The sequence below is a fragment of the Clupea harengus genome, chromosome 23 (assembly GCF_900700415.2).
Source record: "Clupea harengus chromosome 23, Ch_v2.0.2, whole genome shotgun sequence".
NCBI classification, from domain to species: domain Eukaryota; kingdom Metazoa; phylum Chordata; class Actinopteri; order Clupeiformes; family Clupeidae; genus Clupea; species Clupea harengus.
In genome coordinates this window covers 21,212,808-21,236,012 of record NC_045174.1, presented here as the reverse complement: position 1 = coordinate 21,236,012, position 23,205 = coordinate 21,212,808, and the positions used below count along the sequence as shown (strand labels likewise).

At 45.9% G+C, this 23,205-nt stretch overlaps 5 protein-coding genes across 8 annotated transcripts in view; all 5 read left to right on the top strand.

Annotated features, from left to right (window-relative positions):
* LOC105894019 (double C2-like domain-containing protein alpha) overlaps positions 1–930 on the top strand; it is a 39,651-nt gene extending 38,721 nt beyond the window's left edge. Inside the window, exon 11 of the mRNA XM_031561357.2 lies at positions 1–930. This exon is cut by the window's left edge and continues 1,139 nt beyond it. The gene's annotated coding sequence lies outside the window, so the exon portion shown is untranslated.
* A 471-nt stretch (positions 931–1,401) lies between these two features.
* Positions 1,402–4,262, top strand: LOC105894048 (zinc finger protein 83-like). Its single transcript, XM_012820522.3, has 2 exons — positions 1,402–2,104; positions 2,221–4,262. The coding sequence occupies exons 1-2, from the start codon at positions 1,921–1,923 to the stop codon at positions 3,168–3,170; spliced, it is 1,134 nt and encodes a 377-aa protein (XP_012675976.2). The 5' UTR covers positions 1,402–1,920; the 3' UTR covers positions 3,171–4,262.
* Positions 4,263–4,329: 67 nt separating this feature from the next.
* Positions 4,330–6,848, top strand: LOC116218699 (zinc finger protein 75A-like). The gene is made up of 2 exons (XM_031561170.1): positions 4,330–5,129; positions 5,293–6,848. The coding sequence occupies exons 1-2, from the start codon at positions 4,946–4,948 to the stop codon at positions 6,357–6,359; spliced, it is 1,251 nt and encodes a 416-aa protein (XP_031417030.1). The 5' UTR covers positions 4,330–4,945; the 3' UTR covers positions 6,360–6,848.
* A 1,613-nt stretch (positions 6,849–8,461) lies between these two features.
* On the top strand, positions 8,462–15,806 carry LOC105894020. Its single transcript, XM_031560696.2, has 5 exons — positions 8,462–8,697; positions 8,896–9,077; positions 9,594–11,013; positions 12,572–12,762; positions 13,015–15,806. The coding sequence occupies exons 1-5, from the start codon at positions 8,660–8,662 to the stop codon at positions 14,088–14,090; spliced, it is 2,907 nt and encodes a 968-aa protein (XP_031416556.1). The 5' UTR covers positions 8,462–8,659; the 3' UTR covers positions 14,091–15,806.
* Positions 15,543–20,218, top strand: LOC105894021 (sesquipedalian-1-like). Of its 4 annotated transcripts, none has more exons than XM_031561173.1 (4): positions 15,940–16,375; positions 16,970–17,066; positions 17,916–18,219; positions 18,589–20,218. In XM_031561173.1, exons 2-4 carry the CDS (start codon positions 16,986–16,988, stop codon positions 19,002–19,004), a joined length of 801 nt encoding a protein of 266 aa, XP_031417033.1. In that variant the 5' UTR covers positions 15,940–16,375; positions 16,970–16,985; the 3' UTR covers positions 19,005–20,218. The 4 variants fall into 4 exon arrangements, with proteins under 4 accessions (XP_031417031.1, XP_031417033.1, XP_031417032.1 ...); XM_031561172.1 differs by having other exon boundaries at positions 15,940–16,539; XM_012820497.2 differs by having other exon boundaries at positions 15,940–16,641.
* Positions 20,219–23,205: the final 2,987 nt, after the last annotated feature.

Below are 23,205 nucleotides of genomic sequence, written 5' to 3'. Positions count from 1 at the left end.
TGCTCACGCCCAGTCCTGACCGACTGAAAAGAAAAACATCTGGGAACATCTACGAAGAGCAAACCAGGCTTCCACTCATTTATACACACAAACAAACACGCAAACAAACACGCAAACAAACACACAAACACACACGCAAACAAACACACAAACAAACACGCAAACATCCTCCATGCCCTCCTCCAGCAGAGCGCTAAATGTCCCTGTGATGCTTCAGGCCTGCATCTGCCCGTGTGGCATACGAGTGGACTGTGTTTGTCCTTGGCATGCTGCTAGACGTTCTTTCAATGGGTGAGTGTTTCTTTTCAGATGTGCCCACGTTGCTGTAGAGGACACCCTAGCCACTCTTACCAGGCTTATCTGTGAGCAACGTGCCAGACCCACTGCCTCTGCATATGCTGTTCTGTGGCCATGATCCCACACATAACACATGTTTTTACCGTCGCAGAAGGGATCTGAGAACGCCTACTCTGTATTATGTTTTATTTATGTTTTTTTGTTGGGCGTCATGATACTTTATTATGGTTATGATAAAAAAAAAAATATGACTGTGTTTGCGTAACTATAATCCAAAGTTTCTGCCTCTCTGAAACCAAGCATGCTTTTCTTTGTGATGGTCAAGCATGTTTAAGGCTAATGCTAATCCAGTCTGTGGAAGGTTAAATGGTGTTTCGTCTCTCTGGTAAGTGTGTACACGATGTAGTGTGGGTATCCTGAGCATCTTTGGTTGTCACACAGCTTGATGAAAAGAAGAAGAAGAAGAAAAAACACAGCGAAGCTGAATTAGCTGGTTTGTGCTGTTTTTTTTTTCTTTTCTTTTGGTCAGTTTTCCTGAAGTTGGGATCGAAGGGACACTTTCATGGTTTGGAGTGATTACAGCAATGAATGTCGCCTCATTTTATAACAATAAAAGTCTTGTGTGGTCCTGGATTTGTCACGCAGTCATTTTAGATGTGTGTTTCTGTATATCGAAATGAATGAACGCATTTCAACATCTATCAACATTTTTCTCTTCAGGTAAAACCTATCATCTGTTGTACGTTCAAACTGTTAACATACAGTTTTGATATCATAGATAGATACACTCTATCAAGGTTAAATCTATGTGATACAGCTTTCATATAATGGATGCTATTTCTAAGCTCTCCACAAATGTATACAAAGAAGAAGCCCATTTCTGGGTAATAGGCTGATGTTGGTGAGAGTGAGGAAAGTGGTCGAGTCAAACTCTGCGTAGTCAAAATATGCCACCCTGTGGTCAAAGATCAGTACGGTCTGTGGTCCTTTAACAAACCAGGAAGTGCATGTGGAAGTTTGTCAAAGGACACACCATTTCAGAATACCAAATATTGAAAATATGAATAATGAACATTTAATTTTTTTTAATTTACTATTATTACACTTGTATTAAAGGATACCGTCGCCGCGCCCTGCCCGTGCTCTACAGCCTACCTCTATTTTGATGTTGGTGCGCAACGACGTTCAAGACCCGGAAGTAATACTTGTTTACAAGGGAAGCGAGTAGAAATATAGTGAGTGTCTCTAGAAGCGGAATATTACCAGTTTTTCTCGTGTTTTAGATCAACATAATGTGAAACCAGTCGGCCCATATATTTTTAAAGTTAAGTCCTAAATAATTTTAATCATTACGTGATTGTATGGTATCCAGACCTATTTGACATCAGATGGATCCTGGATCTGTCATCGGTTTCGCTGTAAGTGAACGTTAAATGAAGCCCATCACAACCTTGACAGTCAGTAATCGGTAACTTCAGGTCATTTATGTCAGAAGTGTAACCTTTGAAGTGAAAATCTTTGAAAGCAGTGGCACCAATACTTTTTCCAAACATCGAGGACAAACATTGAACGTGCAGTTGTCGCCGGTCGTTTCCCACGGCTCATTCCATCAGTAGTCAGAAAATGTCTAAAATTGAAAGGCTGAATGCGCGGGTCTCTAAACTGCTGACGGCAGCGGTCCACGAAGTCCTGGAAGTGGTGAAGGATACGGTGTCGGAGTACCAGGAGAAAACCGCCAGAACTCAGAGGGAGAACGAAAGACTACAGAGGAAACTCCAGGAACAACAGCACAAGTTTGACCGAGAATGTGAGTCGCTATTTGCTGTTATTTCAACTGCTGACATTGTGCAGCTTGTGTATAGATTGCCAAGACATTTATATTCATAAATTCATATTTTTTTTCTGTGTGTTTATTTTCTATAGTGGCACGAGTATCCAGATCAAGTCCTCCAAGGCAGACTAGCCAATCAGAACAGTGTAAATGCTCCTGTAAAGAGCTTCAGATCTCCAAGGGAACAGACAAGCCAGAGCTAAAGGTGGAGTCCAGAGCGACTCCTGCAGACGAGGTGAAGAATCATCTGGACTCAAAGGCAGAATCCCCGGCCAGCGTTGAGCAGGTGTTCACAAACTGCAGTGAACTGGCTTCATGTATCTCCCTGTTGGAGACAGAAGATTCACAATCTGGGAACTCTGAAGACGGCTCAGCACATGTAGAAAGCGTCCTGTTCCCCCATGGGCTCTCAGTGGATAACCCCAACACACCCATTCAGCAAGGCATACCAACAGACATTAATATCATCAAAGCAGAGCCTGAACTTCTGGAATATTCCCTTTCCCCGCAGCCAGTGCCCCAGAACTCGGTGTACGACAACGAGGAGCCCAACCCAGACCCTAACTCCAGCACAGCCCCGAGTGACGTCCAGTTAGGCCTCCACTCGCCCAGAGCTGATGTTGCGGACGAGGTGCACTACATCCACTCCGACACGCTCAACGCCTTTGTGGAGTCGTTTCCGTTCGAGAGGACCCAGGGGCTGGCAGCTGAGGCATGGACCCAGCATCAGCAGCAGCATCAGCAGCAGCAGCAGCGCTTCTTAGGCCGGGAGGAGAGCCATCGCTGTCTGCTGTGTGGGAAGACCTTCAGCCGCCTCGGAAACCTGCGCATCCACCAGCGCTGCCACACGGGCGAGAAGCCGTACACCTGCGGCCACTGCGGCCGACGCTTCAGCCACGCCGGAAACCTCCAGAAGCACAAGCGCGTGCACACCGGGGAGCGGCCGTACGGATGCCATCAGTGCGGCAAGATGTTCAGCCAGTCCACCCACCTCAAGAAGCACCAGAGGATCCACAGCTTCCGCCACCTCAGTGTGGGATGAGGGGGGCATGCGATTGGTTGGGAGCCAGAAACAGGGAAACAGGAAGTGTGTGGGCTGAAGGGCACGTGATTGGGTGAGAGCCAGACATTACAGGGGGAGAAAAACACTGAGAGAAGAATGAATGGGCGAGTTTGTAATGCTAAACACTAATCGAATCAGCCATTTTTTTTTTTGCTTTACTCAAGCCACTGTCAGACTTACTCAGTGATTCTAGCTATGTACTTTTATGTGGAGTTATGAGTGCGTTCCAAGTCTCCATTCATTTAGATAGGAGCCTGATCTTGTGAGACCGCGGCTAATGAGGCGTAGCCAAGATGGTCGCTGAATGCACCTTTGCCTGTAAGGACTTCGGTGCGAGACCAACGCCGGAGGCTGAGGTGGATCTATGACTTACTGGTCTGTTTCTTGCCAGTGGGTTTGGTGACGCGTCTCGCTCTCGAGAGCTCACCACATGTGGCACAGCGGTTACGCGGTGGGTTTGGTGTTTGTGAAACTGAAATAACTATGATTCAGTCATAGAAAGACTCGTCTGTAACTGTGTTTGTGAAACTGAGATAACTGTGATTCAGTCATAGAAAGACTCGTCTGTAACTGTGTTTGTGCGAGGTTACCATGTCAACAACCATGAAAAAGGGCGGGCCAGTGACACCAGAAGATCCAGAAAAAAGAGGAACTTTTTCACTGTTTATTCTGGCTTGGTCAAATATCCCCCCCCCCACTCTACATACTGCATCGTGTTTGACTTTGAAATCTGTCTTTTTTTAAATTAGCTCATAATAATCCTATCCATTGATGCACAGATAATGATGGACCTAAGAAATATTGAAACACTAGGCTTTTGCATTCTGTTGTGTTTATATTATCTTGATATATGTACTATAGGTCCTTCTGACACATAACATGTCCACTTGTGGTTGTCTCTCATTGGCTGTTGAATGTCAAACTATTGAAAGTGAGTGAGTACACAATACAGGCAAGAAGAAAATTTCAAAACACATTTTAAACATCACTGTTTTGAGGGTTTGCTTAAATCTGGGCAAGTTCATAATTACTGTTTTGCATAATAATAAAAGGGTGTATATCTTTCCAAAAGTTGTGTTCTTACAAAACGTCTTGATGTGGATGCAGTGGCTATATTGGAGTTGCTGATATTCAGCATCTAAATCAACCAAATGCAGTTTGGTTTTCCATATGTAAAAACATATCCAAATGTGGAAACCTTGGTGTTCTAAGTAGTGTGTCCAATTACTGTTAGACATTTTGCTTCCTTAAATCTGAAAGAATCAGTGAGAGCGGCTGCTGAGGTAGGGGGAAGAGACTTTTATTATGATAGACCAGCTGTCGGCGGAAATAAGATGCATGTAGTATATATGGCTGACTGTGTTGAGTAGAAGGGTTTGTGGCTGGTTATTACCTGTTTATTTATGTTAATATAAACCTAATTTTAAATCATTAGGCCCAGATATCTTAAAAGTTAAGCCTTAAATCATTTTAATCTTTTTGTGATACTGTCGTATCCAGACCCATTTAACATCAGATGGATCTGGGATCGGTATATCAGTTTCGCTGTAACGTTAAATGAACCCAATCACAACCTTGACATCCAGTAATCGGTAATGTCAGGTCAGTTGTGTCAGAAGTGTAATCCAATGTTTTTTTTCTGAATATCGTGGATAGTAGTGCTACCAATACTTTTCCCCGACACCGAGGACAAACGTTGAACGTGTAGTTGTCGCCTATCGTTTCCCACTGCGACTTTCGTCAGCAGTCAGAAAATGTCTAAAATTGAAAGGCTGAATGCGCGGGTCTCTAAACTGCTGACGGCAGCGGTCCACGAAGTCCTGGAGGTGGTGAAGGATACGGTGTCGGAGTACCAGGAGAAAACCGCCAGAACTCAGAGGGAGAACGAAAGACTACAGAGGAAACTCCAGGAACAACAGCACAAGTTTGACCGAGAATGTGAGTCGCTATTTGCTGTCATTGCCATTACATAGCACCCTGTGGACGATATTCGGTGATTGCTGAAATTGTGCAGCTGTCTGTAGATTACCAAAACAACATGACTTGAATGTATTGCTATTCTGTTCTGTTCTGTAAATGTTTCTGTCTTTACTGTCTATAGTGGCACGCCTATCCAGATCAAGTCCTCCAAGGCAGATTGGCCAATCAGAGCAGTCTAAATGCTCCAGTAAAGAGCTTCAGATCTCCAAGGGAACGGACAAGCCAGAGCTAAAGGTGGAGTCCAGAGCGACTCTTGCAGACGAGGTGAAGAATCATCTGGACTCAAAGGCAGAATCCCCGGCCAGCGTTGAGCAGGTGTTCACAAACTGCAGTGAACTGGCTTCATGTATCTCCCTGGTGGAGACAGAAGATTCACAATCTGGGAACTCTGAAGACGGCTCAGCACATGTAGAAAGCGTCCTGTTCCCCCATGGGCTCTCACTGGATAACCCCAACACACCCATTCAGCAAGGCATACCAACAGACATTAATATCATCAAAGCAGAGCCTGAACTTCTGGAATATTCCCTTTCCCCGCAGCCAGTGCCCCAGAACTCGGTGTACGACAACGAGGAGCCCAACCTAGACCCTAACTCCAGCACAGCCCCGAGTGACGTCCAGTTAGGCCTCCACTCGCCCAGAGCTGATGTTGCGGACGAGGTGCACTACATCCACTCCGACACGCTCAACGCCTTCGTGGAGTCGTTTCCGTTCGAGAGGACCCAGGGGCTGGCAGCTGAGGCATGGACCCAGCAGCAGCAGCAACAGCAACAACAGCAACAACAACAGCAACAACAGCAGCAACCACAGCAGCTACCGCAGCAGCGGCAGCATCAACAGCAGCGGCACCATCAACAGCAGCGGCAGCATCAACAGCAGCGGCAGCGGGAGCATCCACAGCGCCTCTTAGGCCGAGAGGAGAACCATCAATGCCTGCTGTGTGGGAAGACATTCAGTCGCATGGACAACCTGCGCATCCACCTGCGCTGCCACACGGGCGAGAAGCCGTACACCTGCGGCCACTGCGGTCGACGCTTCAGCCACGCCGGAAACCTCCAGAAGCACAAGCGCGTGCACACCGGGGAGCGGCCGTACGGATGCCATCAGTGCGGCAAGATGTTCAGCCAGTCCACCCACCTCAAGAAGCACCAGAGGATCCACAGCTTCCGCCACCTCAGTGTGGGATGAGGGGGCATGTGATTGGTTGGAAGCCAGAAACAGGAAGTGTGTGGGCTGAAGGGCACGTGATTGGGTGGGAGCCAGACATTACAGGGGGAGACAAAACACATGGACGGATGGGAGAATTTGTAATGCTAAACACTGATCAAATCAGCCATGAAAAATAAAGTCTTTTTTTTTTAACATCTCCAAATGTGAAAACCTAATTCATTTATTGTTGTTTATCCAAGTGCTGTTAGAAATTCATTAACCTGCAGGTATTTACATGGTGCATTGATTTAACACGGGTTTCCTGATGTGCTCCACACTGTATATAATTATCAAGCTGGGTAGAATACTACCAAATTCAGTGTAACATTAAAGGAGTGGTTTGCAACTCTGCTGTAAGGTTGTTGATATTTGAGCTCATCAGCCAATCAAATTACACCCTTCCCTTGTGTGCTTCTGAAGCAGTTTGTTGATTGTCAGGAATTGTTTATGGCTTGGTCCATTTACAGAGGAAGGAGTAGGAACACCAGAGTTGTTTTTTTTTTTTTTTTTTGAGTGCACAAAATAAACAAACGGCTAGAGTACCGTTAGCAGCAATTTGGTGATTTTGACAAAAACAGTATTTAATTAGAATTGCTGACTTCGCCTTTAAGGACTACATTTTTAACTGAATAAATGTTTCAGCACCTGCAGATGTGTGTTGAGATGAAAGAGTATCTGCTGCTGAATATCACATTACTGATCCTAACAATACTATGACTTTTATTATGAAAGACTAACCTGTCAATGACTGCAGTTAACCCCTTCTGATTCTGTCAAGCACACTGTTTTTTAAATCCAGGTATTTATTAGGCATGTTAATTCTAACTTAAACTATGCGTAGTGAACTACTTGAGTGTTGGATTCACATGGATTCAACGTGAACATAAAGGTTTACCTATTAGAATATATTTTCTTGATGTTGAGCATTTATGACGTCAATTTGTTTTTGTTGATGGTTGGTGACAAGATTTATTAGATTTGTAATTTACAAGATGTGTTTACAAGATGTAACCAGTTCACTAGTAACTAGTTGGGGCACACCAATTAATGTATATAATATATAATAATATATATAATATTAATTAATTAATTAACCAATTAATTAATTATTTTATTTATAAAGTGCCAATTACAACTGATATTGTGTCAAGGTCCTTTACAGAGCCTAGAGTCTGAACCCCCTAGAGCAAGCACTAAGGCAATGGTGGCCTTAGAAACCTTGAGCAGAACCCAGCTCATAAGGGAGGACCCATCTGCTTGGGGCTGCTTGGGTAGACAGACAGACAAGGGTACATGATACATGCATCAGGATAAACATATTAGCATGCATGTGGCAAGATAACATGATGCATAAAAGATGGCATATGCATGATACAAGATTGATCGCGGATAAAAATGGAGAGAGCCGGTGTTCAAAGTAGTGGTTGTTAGATTGGTATTGTTTTCATCTTCATCAGTTTTTGTATGGCTAATTCTGCTGTGGCGATTTGGAATTGATCGTTTAAACATTTTGGGCACGGACACCCTCACGGGCATGTGGCTTTGCGTGTGCAACAGAGTAAAAGCAGAGATCTGTGTAGGACAGTATTTCTGCCTCCGGGACACACCACAGATGAATGACATGAACAAAAACATAAGGAAGAGCGCCAATTTGAATGTACACTTCCAAGAATGCTTTAAAGAGGTACTGCACCCCTAACTGTGTTTTTTGAGCTGTAAAGAGAATATGAACATTGACCAAATTCACATTCAACATCTGCATTTTATGGGTTGAAAATGGCTCAACACGCCATCTACTGTTTAAAATGAATCTGAACCATGCAAGGCTGATGCTGACATGGAGGGAACCGTTTGGGACTTATCTACATCATTCGAATGGAGTAAATTCTCAGTCCCTTCCTGTACCCCGTCCCAGCCCCTTTCCAACCTTTTAACATTTTTCAAAATTATGTAGTAGGTGGAGTAAGGCTTAGAGCTAAGGGTGAACTTACACTAAAACTCCATAACCGCGGCGTAGTCACATTGCTCTTATTATGAAAGCTTGCCACCGGAAATGACGTGTTTAACCAGCTGGACCAACGAATACACACAATGCAATCACTTTATGCGGAAATAAACATGTGATATATTTTAGTCACTTTGAATCATTCGCGTTTCTAGCAGGCCAGTCGACAGTTATTTCTGAGAGAGAGCTGTCTTCATGTTGTATTTACCTACCACTGTAATAGCCAGTTGTAAAATTACACATTAGTCACGCTCTGGTAGTAATAATATAGTAAATGTCAACAACGATGGAAGGGAATCAACTGTATTCAAGGTAACTGTAAAGTAAACCGAACTGCTAATGCACTGTTCCTAGTAACATTCATCTCTCTTGGCTTCTTTAAGAGCCTAGCAGTGAAGTCTGATGTAGGTTAGTTGAATAGGCATACCTAAATCCAAATCATTGTGCTCACACGTAGCCCACCTTCATAGTCCACTGCGTGACCATTGTTAATTCATTGTTTTTTAACAGAACTTCGAAAATTGATCGACTGAATGAAAGGGTGTCCAAGTTGCTGACGGTAGCGGTGAACGAAGTTCTGGAACTTGTGCGGGAGACTGTGTCGGAGTATCAGGAGAAAACCTCACGAACCCAGAGGGAGAACGAAAGACTCCGGAAGAGACTTCGCAACTCACTGGAGAGCGACAGAGAACGTGAGAGAGCATTGTGTAGTCCTAAATTGTCTATTATTTAGCAAGGAAACACCTTTGCCGTCATATTAAGTTATTCGCGTCAACCTCGGCTTGTTTAAGTTGAGAGACTATACAACGTCCTATGCCTAGCAACAGGAGCTGTGTCAAGTTATTATATTCTCCCAGTAGGCTTCGGTTGTCTTAAACTTACTGAACTGTCCTCTTGCTGGACATTTTGGACGAATCATAGATAGGAGAGGAGCCTACTATGTTGATCTCTATGGGAAAGATTGTTGTTAAAGGTTTTGCTATGTGTATTATATGGGCAGGGTGCGATTTGTTGTATGTATTTTATATATTTTAGTTTGCATTAAATGTTCAACTGTTCAAAATGTAACCTAATAGGGCCTACCGTTAACTAGGGCCTATTTATTGATTGTTTTTTCATGATTTAAAAAAAAAAAAAAAGAACATCCCCCCTCTGTTTTTTTGACAAATCGCACCCTGTATATGGGTATGTTGTGTATCCTCCCACAGCAGGACAGCAGTCACAGCTGAGCCCATCCCTACACTGCAGTTCTCCCGTGGAGCAGCAACAACAGGACTGTGAGCCGGTACAGACACCTGCTGCAGGACGAGCATCAGGCCTCCCAGAAGATGAGAAACCAACCAAAGCCAATATGAGGAAGTGGGAGAGGGAGAGCGAGGGGGAGGGGGAGGGGGAGGGGGAGCTGAACGCAGTGGATGAGCAGAAACGTTCGCCACAGATTTTCATAGACGAGGCTGGGCAGACTCACACACCAGACGCGTTCATGGAGCTGGTCAATCTGAAACATGCGTCACAGGCGTCGGTGGACTGTGACGTGAGAGTGGGACTGGTGATTCCTGAGGATGGAGAGACCTGCAGCAATGATTCTGCTCTCACCATGGCCACCCGATCCCTCTACGTGGACAGTGAGACGAATACCATGCCAACCTGCCCGGAGACGATGCCGTCGTGTGCCATCCAAATCTCTCAAATCCGAACCTTGTGGCAGAATCGCAAAAGCACAGGGCTAGGCTCCGCCAAGGGGCCTGCGTCCCATCGGGAGGTCACACAGAATGGCTTTCATTCCATGGCCGCCTCAAACCCATCGCATCAGAATCGAACCTCTGACTTCCACATCAAAACAGAACCTCCTGCATCCAGGTCTATCACAACCCACGCGCCAGACAACAGCTTTGCTTTGTCTGTAGGTTTAAACTCACTGCATAGCCACATATCCTCTCATACGCATCCCATAGACATGAACAACCTCAAAACTCCTGCTGCACTACCCACTTCCCCTGGTCCCCACCAGGAGGCGCTAGAGAACGACTTTGACCTGATGGCTGACCTGAGCTCCACCCACCCACAACCATCGACCTCCCAGGCCCACAGCGGCCTCCACTTCACCTACTCCGATCAGCTGCGACAGCAGGCGTCCGGTGCAGATGTTTGGCTGGCGGATTCCCCCCGCCTGAGTCAGAGACCCTCCCCTAGCGAGAGCTACGTGTGTGTGGTGTGCGGCGAGACTTACGGCAGCCTGGTTGACCTGCGCGTCCACGAGCGCAGTCACCCTGGCGGCAAGCAGCACGTGTGCACGCTGTGCGGGCGCTCCTTCAGCGGGTCGGGGGATTTGAATAAGCACCTGCGGGTCCACACGGGCGAGAAGCCCTACGACTGCGGCTACTGCGGCAAGAGCTTCAGGCGCGCGGACCACCTCCGCACGCACCGACGCGTCCACACCGGAGAGAAACCGTACGTCTGCGGCATCTGTGGGCAGAGGTTCAGCGTGAGCAGCACGCTGCAGAAACACAAGCTGACGCACACGGGGGAGAAGCCCTGCGAGTGCCAACTGTGTGGGAAGAAATTCAGGCTCTCTTCCCAACTGAAGAGGCATGAACTCACTCACAACCTCAGGCACATTAGTGTCAGGTGAGAGGTCACGAGCTGGACATCTTTGTGTGGTTACCTGGGTTACCTTCTGGTGGCAGATTTTGACACTCAGGAGAGAATCAGATCTCTGTGACTCATGGACACGAGCTACTTTGGTGTATGAAGAGAAATACCTTCAGAGCACTGTTAAAGGCGTAGTCTGCAATTCTGATCTAATCTAATACAATTTTTGTGAAATTCAGTGAATTGCTCCTCACAAACTCTGTTGTTCACACACAGTGCTGCTTGTACATGGGAAACAAACATACTGGCTTGGACCGAGCCATACACTTTTCAAGACAATCGACGCGGTACTTCAGTAGCACAGAAACTGTAATTTGATTGGATATTAAACTCAAATATCAACAGCCTTTTGCCAGAATCGCGGACTGTGCCTTTTAAATACACAAATGTAGTTCTTGCTATGAAACCATTTATTGTTGCAGTCCATACAAGCTTGGCATAATTTCCTTTAATGTGCTTAAAATATTTATTTTCAATTGATTTTGTTACTGTAGCTGTGCAAAATAAATTGTTTGGATGTGAAAAAAATCTGGTTATTTCAATGCAAACACATAATTAGTGGACAACTCAGTAATGCTGTTTTTAAAAGCTCTCAAACATGAAATGTGTAATAAAGGCAAACTACATCAAAATAAAGAACACACTCTAAATAACAATAAATAACAAGTTTAAACCACCTTGTAAGTTTAAATAACTTCAGCAATTATGAGTCGAGATGCTGCAGTTGTGATATGGTAGAACACACAGCGACTCTTATTATGAAAGAGGTCATATTTTGACCGGAAGTAATTCCGTTGCACAAACAAACCTAGTCACACTGAATCAGGTGAATAGTTGGTCTGAAAGAACGACTGATTTAGACTTCTTACGAACATAAATCATCTTCGATGTAGATTACTGTAATCATCGATGTACGTTTGCTGATCCTGTCATCTTAGCCATAGCTTGCAAGTCACTCTTGCAGGTAGGCTTAGAAGCTAGTTAGCTGACTAGCTTTGTAGGCAGCTATCTAATTGCAGTAGCAAACATCTAACAGTAAGTCAACTTCGCTAGCTAACAAGGTACAGAACCCGTCTACAACACATTCTATATTTGTGGTGTATTTAACAGTACCATCATTAATAGTTTCAAGGCTTAAGACGCGACAGGAAAAGGATACTGGAATGTCAGCGACGACAACAACAATGAACAGAAATCAGATGTATTCAAGGTAATGTTGCTAACTGTCAGGCTTGCTGTTGTTTAGACATAACACAATGATGCAATTCAATCGATTTGAGCAAAGTTGGGTAGCTGATTTTGTTGTAGTTACAGTATGTCTCTGACAATGGTATATAAATCAACTGTGATCTGATGCTTGCTTGTTTACCCTGGAACCATAACCCCATACTCCCTCTATAGGCTTAGCTAGCTGGAAAAACATAGGTTGTGTAGTATTCATATTAAACCAGTTTGTTAAACCGATATATAACGCCAGATATCTTTGATTGCGCCACCTTAACTTACTCAAATGAACTATCTTAATCTCATACAGAGTGTCAAAAATTGACCGACTTAATGCTCGAGTGTCTAAGTTGCTCACGGCTGCGGTGGGTGAAGTTCTGGACCTCGTGCGGGAGACGGTGTCGGAGTACCACGAGAAAACCTCACGGACTCAACGGGAGAACGAGAGGCTCCGGCAGAGGTTGCGGGACGCCCTGGGAAGTCTCGAGAGTGAGAGGGAAGGTGAGAAGAACGTCCCGTGAACGTCTCTTACCGCTGTTCCCCACACAAACACCTTGACAGTTTGCTTGTGTTCCGTCTCACTCTCTCTGTTAATGTCCTCCTGAGCATTTTTCTACCCACTAAAATACTTCAGTCGTGTTGATCAGAAAGTGTAATCACAATGTAATGTTGGTGTAAACTGTGAGCTGCTACTGACACTTTAAATGACACTATTTGCCAAAGAGTGACTGTAAATTTTCCTCTTCCACGCAGCAGTAAGACGCGCTCAACTGGCTTCAGTGTTGGAGTGTGCCATCATTCAGGAACAGCAGGAGCAGCAGCAGCAGGTTTGTGATGCAGTCAGGACCTCTACTGTGAGGCAGGAGCCAGAATGCCCTCCAGACGCGGTGGAGATCCCAGCGGGGGATGATGACCAGAGAGAGCAGACAGGGGGAGAGCCGGAGGAGGAACAGAAGCTCACTGCCGAGGCGCTCACGGAGTGTGCTTTGAGAGTACGGCTGTTGTTCACCGACCATGACAGGACTTTAACCAGTGAAGAGGCGCCCCCTGTTGACGAGACCGTGAACCTCCACGCTGTCGACAGCATCAAAAGCGATGCTGACCCCATGCCAGTGAGCCCCGTAACCATGACGACCACGATGACCTGCATCCCTTCACCAAGCAACCAAACCTCATCTGACATCCACACCATAGCTCCGGAGCGCATCAAAACGGAGCCGCCCTCGCCAAAGTCCTCTACCAGCCTACAGGAGGCGCCACTGAGCAGCTTCTGCTTCACAGACGACCTGAGTTCTGTCAGGCCTCAGCCGGCTGCCTCCCGAACCCTGAACAGCACGGCAGGGCCCTACGGCCTGCTGTTTGTCCCTCCAACCCAGCAGTCTCACTCACTCCCTCACCCTCACCCTCACCCTCAGCAGCCGTCGTCCCACAGCCTGGGCAGGCGTCTGGGACTGGGTCTCGGTTTCGGCCGCGTTCAACGCCTCGCCAACAACAACCGGCGCCACCGGCAGGGCGGCCTGCGGCACGATGAGCCCCACACGTGCGGCGTGTGCGGCAAGACGTTCAGCCGCCTGGGCAACCTGCGCATCCACGAGCGGTGCCACACGGGCGAGAAGCCGTACGCCTGCAGCCAGTGCGGGCGCTGCTTCAGCCAGGCCGGGGACCTGAAGAAGCACCGGCGGGTGCACACCGGGGAGAAGCCCTACTACTGCGCCCAGTGCGGCAAGAACTTCAGCCGCGGAGAGAACCTCCGCAGGCACCAGAAGATCCATGTCGGCGAGAGGGTCCATCTCCAGCAGGCCTGGGCAGACCTTAGGCCCCAGTGTTGACCTGCCCAGTGTTGACCTCTGACCTCCCCAGTGTTGACCTGTTCAGGGTTGACCTGCCCAGTGTTGACCTCTGACCTCCCCAGTGTTGACCTCAGGCCCCAGTGTTGACCTGTTCAGTGTTGACCTTTGACCTGTTCAGTGTTGACCTGTTCAGTGTTGACCTCTGACCTCCCCAGTGTTGACCTCAGGCCCCAGTGTTGACCTCTGACCTCCCCAGTGTTGACCTGTTCAGTGTACCTTTGACCTGTTCAGTGTTGACCTGTTCAGTGTCTACTCTTTGGACATGAGAGTTAAGATGGGGTTATAGACTACACCCCTTTCCCACCCAATCTTAGCCTCGATTTGCTTCCGGCCGACTCCACAATTGTGTGCTTGAGTCTGCCAGCTTTGGCCAGTCAGGGTCGACAGGTCTCACAGGTTATCAGGTAGTCTGTGATGGACGCAGCTTCCATTTCCTTGTCCCACTAACTACGATTGTCAGAGTCGGGAGCATTTTTTAAATAAAAATGGGAAGTCGCGGTGCCTTGAAGTAGACCCTCCACAGCCACAAGAGAAACCATTTTGGGGAAGTGAGTGCAGCGTCAGCAGGCAGAGCTGAGATCAGTGTCTTTGGACGGGAGTGTTACTGTCACCGGACTGAGCAGTGAATGTGAGTCGAGATGGATCGGTGGCTGACTTTGGACACTGTAGCTACTGGTACAGACTCAACATGATATTGAACATTAATGACTGTGACATTTTCTTGAAAAAGGCACAGGTTGAAGAATCTAACCATTAAGCTCAAATGTTTAGTTTTACAGGTTATTTGCGTTCCGCTTGATCATGGCCCGGTAGCTGAGTGTTCTTCTCCTCCTAATCATTTCCATTCTACCAGCACCTATGAACATTAAAGGTGCACTGTGTAGTTTTGTTTTTTGAAACATTAAAAGTCTTTGTGTTTTTAATTGTTTTTAAAGGCATCATGAAAAAAGAATGTTGATACCGGTTCATTCTATTAATGGATTCTGTGAAGCTTATTTCCTGTTTTAGCTACTTTGTGTATACAGTAATTGTTTACCTGGCCTAAGAAACATGTATATTCATGTAAAAAGTCCCTTGAAATAATGGATAAATACAACAAAATATCAGAAACTATACTGTCATTATGGCCTTAGAAATACAATTTAGTTTTAAATGTAAAAGTAGTTTTATTTTTTGACACCCTAAAATACATATTGCACCCCAAACAAAGCTACACAGGAAAGCTTGGAGCCTGTGCGTGCGTGCGTGCGTGTGTGTCTCTGTGTGGTCTCTGGTGTGTGTGAGAAAGTATGAGTGAGTGAGAACTTGTGTGTGGTGTGTGTGTGCGTGTGTGTGCACTTGTGTTTGTTGGGAAAGCTACCATTCAACAGGTCATTGAACAATCATGCTTATCAAGATTTGGGTTGTGTGTTTAAGAGAGTGGGGTAAGGCATGGTCCACAGGGCAGGTCCTTATCAAGTCGTGTGTGTGTGTGTGTGTACTCCAGTGTGCCTGGGGAAGGGAGAAAGAAATGCCACGGTGAGAGCTGATTCATGGATGTTTGATTTTTTTAAATACTTTTATTCATCATCTTTGTTCATGTATTTCTTAGTGATTGAATGTGTTTTAATAAGTCATGTATGTTTCACCTCTGGGAGACAACTCATAGTTGTACAGTGTAAACACAGCTGACATAAAATGAATCTTTGAAGTCCAGGCATTTTCTGTTTCTGTTAGTCTGATTAGGCCATACCCAATGGTGGAATGCGGCCAATGGAAGAAGTGAAAGCTCCAAAGATGACTCTTCATCTTTATTTAGCACCAAGTACATCACACCATAAATATAGTCTCCGCTTGTGTGACAGTTGTTAAAGTCAGTGCTGTGGTTGACCATCAAACAGAGGATATGAGAAGTGGAACTATCAAGACGGCCCAGAACAGTTTCTGTCAGAAGCGATTTCCTAGTCGGGACGATTTAATCGCCTGAGTCATTGGCGTCTGTTGAGAGGCTATATCCGTTGACAAGAAACCCCGGCGGTGCGGTGCTGAGGAGAGATAGCCCAAACCAAGTCAAAGGTCTCGCTTATCGTTGAGACAATGATCGATCTGTGCCGAGTTTGAGCTATTTGGAATTAACCCGCGTAGATAAGCTATCATTGTAGATGACATCGTCAACGTCATTGGCTGCGGTATAGGCTATTTGGTTTAATGAAATCCGCGGTGTTAAAAGTTTTCGGCAAGCAGATGTGTTGACGTCGACGATGCGCTCACCTTGGCACCAGGAAGTATGCTTTTGACAACACCCCTTTTTACACTCCGTGTAGACCAGCCTACGATCAAAAAACTATCATTTGACATAGCGAGACGTGGCTCTGCAGTATCTACATAGGTGTTTTCAATTCGTGTTTTTCCATGTACATGGTTAAGCACCTCAGCAAGTCCGTCACAGGTAATGTTTGCTGCGTTCTGGACGATTGCGCGGAAGCGAATGGGTGACTTACAACCTGTGCATAAAACAAGCTGCGACCGTCGTTTTTGAGGAACATCGTCGGTATGTTAAGAATAGCCTTCTATTGACATGCTGTCAGGTCTTCTGGTTACTGTGTAGACTGCATGTCTATATCTTTAATACATACAGACTCGCCATTATAGAGCAAGTCTTAGGACCGCAGATTATAGTTGCATTAATGATTAATGATTAATGTGGAAAAACTGACCTCGTTTATGAGGCGCAGTTATTAACTAACGTAGGGAAGAAACTGCTATTCTACACAGATTTGTTCAGGAACACTCCTATTTTCAGACTGAATTAGCTTATGGAAACATCCAGCTGTTAATTTAACTTCAAAAGGTGACAAGGTTTCATTCTCACACTCCAGTTAGTAGTTAAACGTTATGAAGATTCATGGGAAGATTTTGAACCACTACATATCCTGTAGTTCATCTGTGGACAAAGAAGGATACCTGTACAAGAAGGTAGACAAACACACACACACACACACACACACACACACACACACACACAACACACACACACACACACACACACCTGGTAACTGTTGTAGATCATTTGCATAGATAAGAATGCAAACATTAAGGGTGGGGTTTGCCCGGCTATCTTAAGGCATGAGGCAGTAGTTTCCATGCTACTTACATCTATAGCGTAAGCCTCCCTATTAATATAGTCTTAAAGGTACAGTCCTCAATCCTGGCAAAAGATTGTTGGTATTTGAGCTCAACAGCCAGTCGAATCCCCCCTCCCTTTACTGCCCTGAGGCAAAGTGGTCAGTTAGCTGGAAGAAAGCATGGGGCGGCCCGAGCCACTTTGTGCCCCATTTACAGACTCAGGAGTGTGTACAGACTCAGGAGTGTGCAGGAACAGAGTGCTTTTGAGCACAGAACACACAGAGTTACAGACTCAGGAGTGTGTACGAACAGAGTGCTTTTGAGCACAGAACACACACAGCATGAACAGCTAGGGGAACATGAGGAGCAGCTGAAGTGTATTGGATTATAATCGAGGACTGTGCCTTTAAAGATTATAATCGAGGACTGTGCCTTTAAAGAAGGCTTAAGCGCTGTGTTGCCCATAGAGGGACTCTCTCTCTCTTTTTCTCTCTCTTTTTCTCTCTCTCTCTCTCTTTTCTTCTCTCTCTCTCTCTTTTTCTCTCTCTCTCCTTCTCTCCCTCTCTCTTGTTGACAGGTTGTAGTGAACGCTTCTTTCTTTTTGTTCTCCTCTCCCAGGTGAAAGTGAACTCCTCTGTCTTTTTGTTCTCCTCTCCCAGGTGAAAGTGAACTCTTCTTTCTTTTGTTCTCCTCTGCCAGGGCGAAGTGAACACGTCCTACCAGAAGCGCTGGTGCATCCTGAAGGGGAATCTGCTCTTCTACAAGGAACGGCAGAGCGAGCGGGACGTCCTGGGCGTGATCGTCCTGGAGGGCTGTGCCGTGCAGCTGTGTGAGTCCGAGGAGAAGTTCGCCTTCTCGCTGGTCTTCAGCGAGCCGGGCCTGCGAACGTACAAGTTCGCCGTCGAGGACCAGCCAAGTCAGGAGAGCTGGATTAAAGCCTTACTGTCTGCCAATCATGGCTACCTCACACTGCTCTTGAAAGATCTGCAGGAGCAATACCTGGGTAAGCAGAACCAGGTTTAAGAGAAATATAATATAATATACAATACAACAATATAAGTTAATAATGTAGTAAACTTATAGAAAAAAAGAAATGTAAAAATCTAATGCACTAATCCAATGACATTTACTTTGCACACTGGATTAAATCCAATACACACTACCCTCACTAGCTGTGATACGAACCATTGACAGCATTCAACAACACTGATTTCAGTCACACACACACACACACACACACACACACACACACACACACACACACACACACACAGACACACACACACACACAGACACACACACACACACACACACACACACGCACACACACAATCCCACAGCATTCACATGGTGTCCTCTCCCTGTCCACCAGAGGCGACCAGAGCAGCAGGCGAGGCTCCGGCCGACCCTCAGCGTCTGTGGGTGGACACTATGGTGGGCCATCCCCAGTCCTGGGGCCCCGGCTCTGGGTCTGTCTTCTACACCAACCCCCCGGCCCTCGATGTGAGGGACTCTGCAGGCCACAGCTCCCAGCAGCTGCTCCAGGCCACAGCTGCCCTGGCCAAGGCAGCCAATAAGAGGTCGCCCAAGCTGTGGCCTAAGCGGAACGCTCTGGTTGCCCCCATCAACTGCCCAGCCCCACCCCAGGGGGAGTGGTCGGAGCCCACTGAGGACTTCGGGCAAATGCATGAGGAGTTTGGGAAAGAGGTGAAAGAACTGATAGCTGATTGGTTGAGGCGGAAACAGGGAGAGGCTTCAGGGGAGGGTGATTTGATTGATCTGGGTTAACACGAATATGGAGTCGTGATGCCTTTTACGTCAGAAGTTCAACTGCTGTATTCTTTTTTTTTTTTGAAGGATTTAAAACCTTAAAATCATGATTGTAAATTGAAATCTGTATTGCTAAGGAATCAATGTTAATTTAAAGTCTTTCTAGGTTGGGCCCTAATTAAGCTACATTTCAATAATGTTTTTTTTTTTTTTTCGGTTTTATTTGTATATATTATCAGACTGCACAGATACTATTACGTCCTCTATGTACTATTGCACCGTCCCAACACTGGAAGTCCTTGTACAGTACTGAGACAGCAGCGCTGTAGTGTTTTGTACACCATGGTGCACTTGCCGTTGGCCTGGTAACCGATATCATCAGGAGACCTGAGGTTTTCGAGTTGCCACGGCAACCTCCCAGGTTTCAGCTTTACTATGGTGGCGGATCAGAGCCAGATCAGGACCGAATCAGAGCTTCGTCTGGTCCAAACCCAGATCTGCCTGCAGAGTCATCTAAGAATCTGTGCCAATGGCAGCTCTAGTCTAGATGTCAAATTAAGATGCCTTTCTTAATAGGATAACTTATTTGTTCAGTTTGATTGTAATCAGTAGTGTACCATGATTCTATAAATGGTACCATGGTACACTGTTATTATCATGTCATATAGTCACAAGTCCTAAACTTATAGTAACACACTGATAAACGGTAATGACTTGTGATCATTTGTCAAGTCAGTGTTGAGGCTCTGCGACTATGCAGACCTTAATTTCAGCTAAAATACGCTGAGTCGTATGAGGTGCCAAAGTAGATTTTTTAAATGGGTTGTTTAACCTGCTGTGAAACCTAACCAAAATGTTTTTTTTTTTTGCAAATGCATTTCAAGTTTGAAATATTGTCTGGCATATTTTGATTGGTTGTGTTCAAGGGTGTTTTCATAAATGCAAAAAAACACATACATGCACACACACATGCATACACACACATGCACACACAAACAAATGCGCGCACACACACACAGTTACATTGACATTGATTTTATGATTCTGGGTTATTTTTGTTTATTGGTTCATTGTTTTGTAATATTAATTTTGAGAACTAATATGTTATGATGTGGAATTTTTTTTTTTTTTGTTATATTTATACTGTATTTGTGGTACTTGAGTTATGATAACTCGTATAGTTGTGTTTCAATTCACAAGCCAAACCATTAAAAGTGAAAGATTATCTGTTAGACTGCAATTATTACTTGTTGACATTGTGGATTTAAATCTTAAATGCCTGATATAAAATCCAACTGAATGTGCGCTCTTCAGTCCCAGGCTAATTGATCTGGCTGAATGTGCGCTCTTCAATCCCAGGCTAATTGATCTGGCTGAATATGCACTCTTCAGTCCCAGGCTAATTGATCTGGCTGAATGTGCACTCTTCAATCCCAGGCTAATTGATCTGGCTGAATGTGCACTCTTCAATCCCAGGCTAATTGATCTGGCTGAATGTGCACTCTTCAATCCCAGGCTAATTGATCTGGCTGAATGTGCACTCTTCAGTCCCAGGCTAATTGCAACCACCGCTGCAGTCCACCTTCATTGGCCCTGTTCTCTTTTGGAGTCGCCCCTCCATGGTGAGAGTGAGGACCAGAGGAGAGGAGGAGGGCAGATATGCTCTTTTAGGGCAAAAGAGGACACAGGGCTAAACAGGCAGGGTGTGAGAGGCAGGGTGTGAGAGGCAGGGTGTGAGGGGCAGGGGTAGAGTATAGGGGGGGCAGAGAGCGGCCTTAAATAGATTGAGAGACCGAAAAAAGGCAAACAAATATTGTAAATTAAAGCAACAGAACAGAGAAAAAAAGGAGAGAACAGACAGAGAGAGGGAGATAGAGAGAGAGAGAGAGAGAGAGAGACGAGTAACACACAGAGAGGGAGAGAGAGAGAGAGAGAGAGAGACGAGTACACACACAGAGAGGGAGAGAGAGAGAGAGAGAGAGACGAGAACACACACAGAGAGGGAGAGGGAGATAGAGAGAGAGAGACGAGTACACACACAGAGAGGGAGAGGGAGAGAGAGAGAGAGAGACGAGAACACACAGAGAGGGAGAGAGAGAGAGAGAAACGAGTACACACACAGAGAGGGAGAGGGAGAGAGAGAGAGACGAGAACACACACAGAGAGGGAGAGAGAGAGAGAGAGAGAGATGAGAACACACACAGAGAGGGAGAGGGACATAGAGAGAGAGAGACGAGAACACACACAGAGAGGGAGAGAGAGAGAGAGACGAGAACACACACAGAGAGGGAGAGGGAGATAGAGAGAGAGAGACATGCTTGAGGAGGAGAATGGGGGAAGGAGATCTATTTTAGCCCCCCAGCTGTCTCTCTTTTATGTTCCTTTTTAAAGGCTCCCCCCAAGAGTGTAAAGCCCCCCCCCACCAAGAGTCTTTTCGAGTTTCCAAAAATGACAGAACAAATATGTGTGCCTTTGTTTTCTCATCACACACCCACAGAACACACTGGAGGGATTCCAGATTCCAAAAGTCCACAGCTATCAGAACAGAATATTGATGTGTGTGTGTGTGTGTGTGTGTGTGTGTGTGTGTGTGTTGTGTGTGTGTGTGTGTGTGTATGTGTGAAGCATAAGTGAAGCTTAAGTGTGGAAATGAAGTGTGTGTGAGACAGAGAGACAGACACTAGGCCCTGGAAGGTGTGTGTGTGTATGTGTAGTGTGTGTGTGTGTGTGTGTGTGTGTGTGTGTGGTGTACGTAGAGAGACAGACACTAGGCCCACGGAAGGTCACAGAAGGAGAGGAAGATGAGCAGGCCCAAAATGGCGGCGAGGGTATCGATTCTCACGGGCCCCCCTGCTCCATCTCAGCACATACATGCCATGTAGTGCCTATGATGAATGGCTGCCTATTGAGTGCATATATGGTGGTGGGAGGGAGGGTGCGTTGGCGTTCTCTATGTCTGTCTCTATACTGGGTGTCCCGCTATAAGGTGCCTAAATTGGGTGACTCCAAGGCGGAAAAGTTCTACATTTAGTCAAGTCTTCTTCAAGTGTCTCCATTTTCCCCTTCTGAAACATTTCAATATCAGAGTAATTACCTATTACCTATTACCAAGCTCAATGAGATAAATAGTGATATCCCCATAATTAATACAAATAATTCATTTCCCATTCCATGAAAAACTTGAACTGTGTTTTTGTAGAGGTGGATTTGTAGCTTGAGCGTTCAGTACTGAGGTGAGTGGTGGTGGTTTGCTGTCGTCTTTGGGAAGTCTATTTAAATCTGGTGGTAATTTGTTGATTGAGGGTGTTTGCCTCAGCTGTTAGCTGCGCCGGAGTGCCCTGTCTCTGGGTCTCTGGGCTCGTGTCTCCATGTGTCCAAGAAGCCATCAGAAGTCCCTCCAACAAACACACTTAAAATTTCAGTACCTTGTTTAGGTGATCTGGACAGATAGCCCTCCTCAGAGGGTGTGTGCGTAGGACCATGGCAATGTGCCCTCCACACACTCACACACACAGACACACACACAGACACACACACACACACACACACACACTCTCACACACACACACACAGATATCCCTCCTCAGAGTGTGTGTGCGTAAGACCATGGCTATGTGCCCCCAACACATTCACACACACACACACACACACACACACACACACACACACACACACACACACACACGCTGATCCCCCCAGGTTCTACTGTTTACACTGCATGACACGCTTAATTTAAACCACATAGCTCCCTCACAAAAAAAAAGTTACTAAGCTACCATGTCAGTATGTGTGTGTGTGTGTGTGTGTGTGTGTATTATATGGTCTTGGTGAGTGTGTAATATGGTGTTGCTGATGAACAGATAAGCATACACTGACATGGCTGTTATGATTGGCACCTTGTCCTTGGCACCTTGTCCTGTTGTACCCATATCCTGCGGTGCAAAGCGGCCCTTTTGCCTTACGGCTGATCTGAACAAGTGAGGAACAAATAAAAACAGAGATGGCTGGTTCAAACGAGCATCTGTGCATCAGACAGAAGAGAACAGAGGGTCAACAAAGCCAGGGAGTGGAGATAGAGACGAAGAGAGCGGGGGAGAACAGTCGAGGTTGTTCGGCCCTTCATCTGAAAACTGGGCTGCGTTATCGGCGGCCCGTCCATATTCGTCCAAGAGTAAAACTCCAAACTTATGCCTGAGTGACAGGATTGAATTCAGCTCAT

What these genes read in the sequence shown, in the direction of transcription:
- LOC105894021 (XM_031561171.2), top strand. Translation starts at nt 15,543, where the DNA reads ATGGTCCACAGGGCAGGTCCTTATCAAGTCGTGTGTGTGTGTGTGTGT. An exon ending in AGGGAGAAAGAAATGCCACG is followed by an intron (nt 15,630 to 17,915) that starts GTGAGAGCTGAT and finishes CTCCTCTGCCAG; the next exon opens with GGCGAAGTGAACACGTCCTA. An exon ending in TCTGCAGGAGCAATACCTGG is followed by an intron (nt 18,220 to 18,588) that starts GTAAGCAGAACC and finishes CCTGTCCACCAG; the next exon opens with AGGCGACCAGAGCAGCAGGC.
- LOC105894048 (XM_012820522.3), top strand. Translation starts at nt 1,921, where the DNA reads ATGTCTAAAATTGAAAGGCTGAATGCGCGGGTCTCTAAACTGCTGACG. An exon ending in GCACAAGTTTGACCGAGAAT is followed by an intron (nt 2,105 to 2,220) that starts GTGAGTCGCTAT and finishes TATTTTCTATAG; the next exon opens with TGGCACGAGTATCCAGATCA.
- LOC105894020 (XM_031560696.2), top strand. Translation starts at nt 8,660, where the DNA reads ATGTCAACAACGATGGAAGGGAATCAACTGTATTCAAG. An exon ending in ACTGGAGAGCGACAGAGAAC is followed by an intron (nt 9,078 to 9,593) that starts GTGAGAGAGCAT and finishes ATCCTCCCACAG; the next exon opens with CAGGACAGCAGTCACAGCTG. An exon ending in CTCAGGCACATTAGTGTCAG is followed by an intron (nt 11,014 to 12,571) that starts GTGAGAGGTCAC and finishes AATCTCATACAG; the next exon opens with AGTGTCAAAAATTGACCGAC.
- LOC116218699 (XM_031561170.1), top strand. Translation starts at nt 4,946, where the DNA reads ATGTCTAAAATTGAAAGGCTGAATGCGCGGGTCTCTAAACTGCTGACG. An exon ending in GCACAAGTTTGACCGAGAAT is followed by an intron (nt 5,130 to 5,292) that starts GTGAGTCGCTAT and finishes TACTGTCTATAG; the next exon opens with TGGCACGCCTATCCAGATCA.